General features: G+C 45.2%; 1 protein-coding gene across 1 annotated transcript; it reads right to left on the reverse strand.

Annotated features, from left to right (window-relative positions):
- Nucleotides 1-4,267: 4,267 nt before the first annotated feature.
- On the reverse strand, nt 4,268-5,917 carry LOC135392294 (uncharacterized). Its single transcript, XM_064623011.1, has one exon. It carries the CDS (start codon nt 5,915-5,917, stop codon nt 4,268-4,270), a length of 1,650 nt encoding a protein of 549 aa, XP_064479081.1.
- Between the last annotated feature and the right edge of the window lie 424 nt (nt 5,918-6,341).

Raw genomic sequence — 6,341 nt, forward strand, 5'->3', positions numbered from 1 at the left:
GACACGAGTATATATACCAAGTGAACAGATACAATAAAACAGGTTTCCAGAACCAAGTAAACACAAAACAACCAGACAGTAATACAATGCATCACGTGAGCAACCGTCACATAAGAATCAGGAAAGAGAAGGTGTACGGGTAAATGAGACATTCGGAGAATTGTGGTTCAAAAGATTTGGTGGTGAAAAAACGGGGGCACAGGTGGATGTCTAGCCGTGTACGAGGGGAACACAGCTATTGTTGAACTGCGTGGGAAGGTACGGGTGACCTTATGGGCTGAAGGGAAAATGGAGCTAAGAATGCTAAGAACAGAAGGTAAATGAAGTAGCTTAGCTGGATGATGGGTTGAACAACTGCAGAGGACCGCCATGAACGTTTAGTCCCCGTGGTTTTAAAGAAGAAAATTTAGAAATGAAGAAGGACTCGCGATTTTTGCGTTTGCAATCGGTGGTGCAGCCAGATTCCAGAATTGCAATGGACAGGTGTGTATCCATGTCGTGCCCGGGAAGATTAAAATGTATAGCAACGGGAGTGGGGCGATTATTGACAATGTCGGATTTATGACCGTAAAACCTCTGACGCATGGTGTTGGAGGTTTCACCAATGTACTGAACATTGCATTTCATACATGTTCAGTAAATTGCAATGTTCAGTACAATGCAATGTTCAGTTACCATCATGGCGGTCCTCTGCAGTTGTTCAACCCATCATCCAGCTAAGCTACTTCATTTACCTTCTATTCTTAGCATTCTTAGCTCCATTTCCCCTTCAGCCCATAAGGTCACCCGCACCTTCCCACGCAGTTCAACAATAGCTGTGTTCCCCTCGTACACGGCTAGACATCCACCTGTGCCCCCGTTTTTTCACCACCAAATCTTTTGTACCCCAATTCTCCGAATGTCTCATTTACCCGTACACCTTCTCTTTCCTGATTCTTATGTGACGGTTGCTCACGTGATGCATTGTATTACTGTCTGGTTGTTTTGTGTTTACTTGGTTCTGGAAGCCTGTTTTATTGTATCTGTTCACTTGGTATATACACCCGTGTCGCACTTAGTTGTGTAACCTGAAGAAGTGCAGTCTCTTGCACGAAAGTTCTTGTTCGAATAAATATTAGTTGCTCCTAGCCGTTTTTCATGTTACGTGTGTGATTCCCTCTTTGCGGGCTCCTTGACAGTGTTTTATTTTTTTCCCCTTTTCGACAAAAAAGATATGGGAAGGTCGAGCGGCAAGGCCTTGCTGCGGGAGTCGCGATATTCCCAACACAGTCTTTCTTTTTTTTTCCTGAACGCCAAGAGGAACGATTCGACAAAAAATAAAAGGACACATAGTAGAAAAATAATAACTATGGTCACCTGACAACATAACAGGTTCTTGTTTGAGTGTGGCAAAAAAGTACAGTTCGGCCTCCTTATTATGTGGGACAGGATAATATATGCCTTCTTTTCTTTTTTTAGAATAATTTCTGAAGCGTAAATTTTTACTCCAGATTTCGTTGTGTTGGATGCTGAGGTCTCAGTTAATTCAATCTAAACTTGAAAACGTGAAATTCGGTCGTGGAAAAGCTGCAGAACTTGACACCATGTGAGCCAAATTTATGCGTATTTTAGGAAAATCACTATTCTTGAAGGGCAACACAGATGCAATTACAAAATTGGGGTTTCCAGAGATGAATATGAGCGCTAGTTGGCAAATGAAGGAATGATCACGGAGAAGTCGTTTCATATAATCAAAGCTCGCCGGAGATGCCAGATTTTCATCCCCGGAAAAAATGTCCCCAGGAAGAACCGTCCCTAGAGAAAAATGCCCCCTGAGAAATCGTCTACGCAAGAACGAAAGCCGTTTGATCGAACGCGGGACATTTGGTCGAAACTCATTTGATCGAACACCGTTTGATCGAAACGGCAGCGGTCGTTTGACTGAGTTTTTTATTGCTTCGTTTGGAGCAGATGCATACTATAAACAAGATTGATCTAAAGTTTTATATGGCTGTTAATACAATATCTGTATTTTATACTATGGCGAAATTTCCTTCTTAGCATTTATACTTCGAGTGCCTTTCGTGCACATATCAGTATCCCATTTCGGATCCCAGCAATGAAAAGGGTGCCCAGAAGAAGCACAGACTATTGGCTGCTCCCAACTTGAAGACATTTTCTTCGGTATGTGTCCTACAGCTACGCGGGATACTTCCGCATTGTTCTATTCAATTCAATTCAATTTTATTCAATTTTATTTCCTTTCGGGTGGGAGAGAGTAAAAAGCCAGAAGGCTATGCTGTTCGTGAATGACCAATAAAACCTTTCTGCAAATGACCAGTGGTCTCCCCTCTTTAGCTGCAAAAAAAAAAAAAAAAGCACGAAACAGACAAAAAAGGAAAATACACTGATTGCCTCATGCTCCGTATGTTCGAATCAAAAGTTACAGAAAAAGAGGTGCTAAGGACACGCTGCGAGCTTTGAACTCCCTTCGAAAAAACGTCTTTCGAACAGAAGGCGTCGATCAACCGGCTTTCGACCGAACGGCTTGCGACCAAGCGGTCTTCGATCAAACGCCTTCTCCAAACAGCTTAGGATTTCGGAATAACTCCTTGAACTCCACCTTTATGTATAAATGTACAACATAAAATTAAAGGAACTTGACGCGCGACGAGGTCTCGGAGCACGATTTCCGTCTCATAACGGCTGTACGCCGAAATAAATCTTTTAAAATAAAACGTTTAAAAATCCACGCTTAAAATTCCACCCTTCGAAATCCATTTTCTGAAATAAACCGTTTAAAAATACACGTCCTCAAAATAGACGCTGTTAAAATAAATCATGGTTAGGCTTAGGAAGGTAATGTTCCGTATCATAGTAGTGATAGCCGTATGGGCGACACGATGTTCTTTTCGGCGAAACATGCTATTATGATGTTTCTTACTCATGTTTGTATTGCTACTAATTACATAACAACTTAGGATTTCGAAATATCCAGCTTAAACGTGATGACGACGAGGCGCGTATGAATACAGGACACGCACACTTGATCATACCTGGGTAGTAATAGCATTACTGTAATGAAATTACAGTAATGAATTACTTTTTCTGGTAATTTGTAATATAACGCATTACTTTTGACATTACGTAATTTGTAATGTAATTTAATTACATTTGGGCTGTAATTTTAATGACATTACTCATCACTTTTTACAAAATAATCTAGTGTGTGTTCTGTGTTGGCACTTGGCAGAAAGAGAGTTGGGGGACTGGCAAATAAAAAGAATTCCAACGGCACTATGAACGGTGACGCACTCAATCGGCACGTGGAACGTCAATTCCCTTCTACGAGCCAGTTGCCTTAGGCAGGGCACTCACAAACAAACGTTGTTAGGTCAACGGTTTGTAGCCCTGGAGAATCATTGTTGATCATCCTCCTGACAGTCTTCCTGTTGTCGTGATACATTGTGTCTCCTTCGTCTCTACATTGTGGAACGATACGTCATACGTAGGGTTGCCACCTTACGTAGTGAAAAATGCCGGCTGAGGGAGAGGAGGTGGAATAGAGGGAAAGGAGGAAAGGCTCGTGGGAAAGAGAAGTGGGTGAGTGGTGGAAGAGCACACACAGAAAACGAGAGAGAGAGAGAGAGCTCAAGATAATACGAGGAAACATATGTTCATGTGTGTAATAATGAATAACTAAGGAAAGAACTGGTGACTGCAGAGATGGGTCTATGCTCCAGATTTATTCAAGTTGTAGTAGAATGTTGAAGGGAAAACCCCGCAAAAGCCCATATGAAAGGTCTTGAGCCGCAAATACCAGCAAAAGGCTGCCGGTATCACCTTCCTACCGGCAACAGGCAGAGCGAGCAAATAACCGGCCGTGCCGGTATAATACCGGCCTGGTGGCAACCCAAGTCATACGTGGCACACTAGCATGACATGTAGAAGAGACAAATAGAAGAGTACAAGCTAACTGTTGATACATTGTAAGCATACATGCTTCTCCTCGAATTTCGGGGAAGCCAAGTTTCGTCAACTTGTGAGCCCTGTTGTGAAAACCTAAGCTTCCACTCAGAAAAAGAATGACTGGCAGCACTGCTCTATAAGACTAGCTTTAATGGACTCCGTAGAACATCGTCCAACAGTAAAACAAAAAAAAAATCGAACCGTAAGCAAGCGTACACAAAGACGAAGAAGCTCACGTCGTTTTCCTCATCAACTCTTAGTCCGCAAACCAAATAAAACCACAACATCCTCCCCCCAAAAATGAGCTAAAGTTCGTCGCTCATTTTTCTGCTGTTTCTAACGGGTACAGTAGCTGGACGGGTCGTCGAGTCAGCCTTCCAGATACAAGTCGCAGTTCGCAAGACCGCACTAGGTCGTCTCGTCCTCTGAAGAGTTGGGTTATCCGGGCCAGTCTCCACATGTGCCGCGGAACTTTATCCTCTTGTACTAGCACGACATCTCCTTGAGACAGTCTTGTTGTTCTGCTTTTGGGGTCCGACTGATGAGCTGACCGCAATTCCAGGAGATACTCATGCTTCCATCTCTTCCAAAATTGGTCAGCCAACTTCTGTCGATGTATCCATCTTCTACTGACTACCGTAGAATTTGATCGAGGGACCACAGTTGTGGCAGAGACTTCAGGAAGCGCTGACAAGTTTCTCCCGATCAGTAGATGTGCAGGCGTTAAAGCGCTCGGCTCGTCAGGCGTAGAGTGTAGATAGGTAAGTGGTCGTGAATTGACCACTGCTTCCACTTCGTGAAGTAATGTAGTCATTTCTTCGGATGTCAAACATTGACGTCCGAGTACTCTTCTCAAGCAAGTTTTCACCGATCGCACCAACCTTTCCCACATACCGCCCCACCAGGCAGCTCTTTCGACAATGAATTTCCAGCTGATGCGATTCTTTGCGGCGAAGTCTTGTGCATCCGTACTTCTAACAACAGTCCACAATTTTTTGATGTCCTGAGCCGCCTTCTTGAAAGTGAGCGCGTTATCACTGTAAATTGTAGAAGGTGCCCCGCGTCTTGAAATAAATCTCCGAAAGGCCATGACAAAAGACTTGGTTGTCAAGTCTGTAACTAGTTCGAGGTGCACAGCTCTTGTTGTGGCGCAAGTGAACAGCGCAATGTACGCTTTCGCCGAACCCGAACTAGTCTTGAGATACAGAGGCCCAGCAAAGTCGATGCCGGTGGTGTCGAAAGGGTGAGTTGGGTTGAGGCGCTCAACGGGCAATGGAGCTATAGGGGCTGTTGCCTTAGTCGCACGGAGTCTCCTGCATACCTTGCAGCGGTAGAGGGTAGATTTGACTAGCTGCCTCGCTTGAGTTATCCACCATCGCTCTCTCAGTATCGTCAATGTTGTCTGGACTCCGCTGTGTAGGGCGCGTCGATGGACGCTGTCGACCAGTAGTGCTGATAGTGGGTGCTCTTTGGCCATCAGTATAGGATGCTTCACCTCTTCGGGGTTATCCGAGTACTGAAGTCTTCCCGATAGACGCATCACATCCCTTTCGTCTAGGTGCGGTCGTAATCGTGCAATCTTTGATCCCTGTGCGATCTCTCTTCTCTGTCGCAGAGCGAGGAACTCCTCCGGATATGATTCATTTTGCGCCCGCCGAATCCAGAATATCTCAGCCTTCTCAACTTCCATAGCTGTCAGCGGGCCCGTAACCTTCGACGTCGCACGGCTGTTCTCTATGAATCTCAGTATCCACGCTGTGATCCGTATTATGCGTTGATAATCGCCGTACCTTCCGAGGTCAAGCAGTGCAGGAACAGTTGCTTGAACGTACGTTGTCAGTATAGCTCCACGTTTCCTTTCTTCTTCGATGTGGCTGAGGTCACCACAGCCATTTTCAGTAGATATCGGCCAAAATTCCTCACTTTTAGAAAGCCATGGCGGACCCTCGAACCACTGTTTGTCCCCCATTAATGCTGTGACGGGCAATCCTCTCGTTAGCAAGTCTGCCGGATTGGCGCTCCCTGGACAGTGCCTCCACTGAGACTTGTTGCAGTGAGGAAAGTAAGGTTCTAGGAGTGGTGTGGACCCGAACCGATGATCAACTGAGGTTTTCCGCAAATCAACTGCTAAATGTCATCGCTGGCATGCAAGAAACTAAGAGGTCCGTGCTGCAGGCCTCGGCAAGAGTCTTCGACCCGCTAGGCTTTCTTTCACCGTATACCATTCGCGTCAACTCCTGTTTCAGAAGCGAGTGCCATTCGGGACCACAGCAAGCCCCTTTCTTTTGGGTGCTACACTGCAGCACCACTTCAAAGGCCTTTTGACATCTGACAGGGAGCTGGCCAGCTTACTATTGGAGTCGTTCTACGTGGACGACCTCCTTACTGGTTCC

The sequence above is a fragment of the Ornithodoros turicata genome, chromosome 4, assembly GCF_037126465.1.
Source record: "Ornithodoros turicata isolate Travis chromosome 4, ASM3712646v1, whole genome shotgun sequence".
NCBI classification, from domain to species: domain Eukaryota; kingdom Metazoa; phylum Arthropoda; class Arachnida; order Ixodida; family Argasidae; genus Ornithodoros; species Ornithodoros turicata.

Excerpts from the sequence above, each read along its gene's own strand:
- LOC135392294 (XM_064623011.1), bottom strand. The coding sequence starts at position 5,917 with ATGGGGGACAAACAGTGGTTCGAGGGTCCGCCATGGCTTTCTAAAAGT.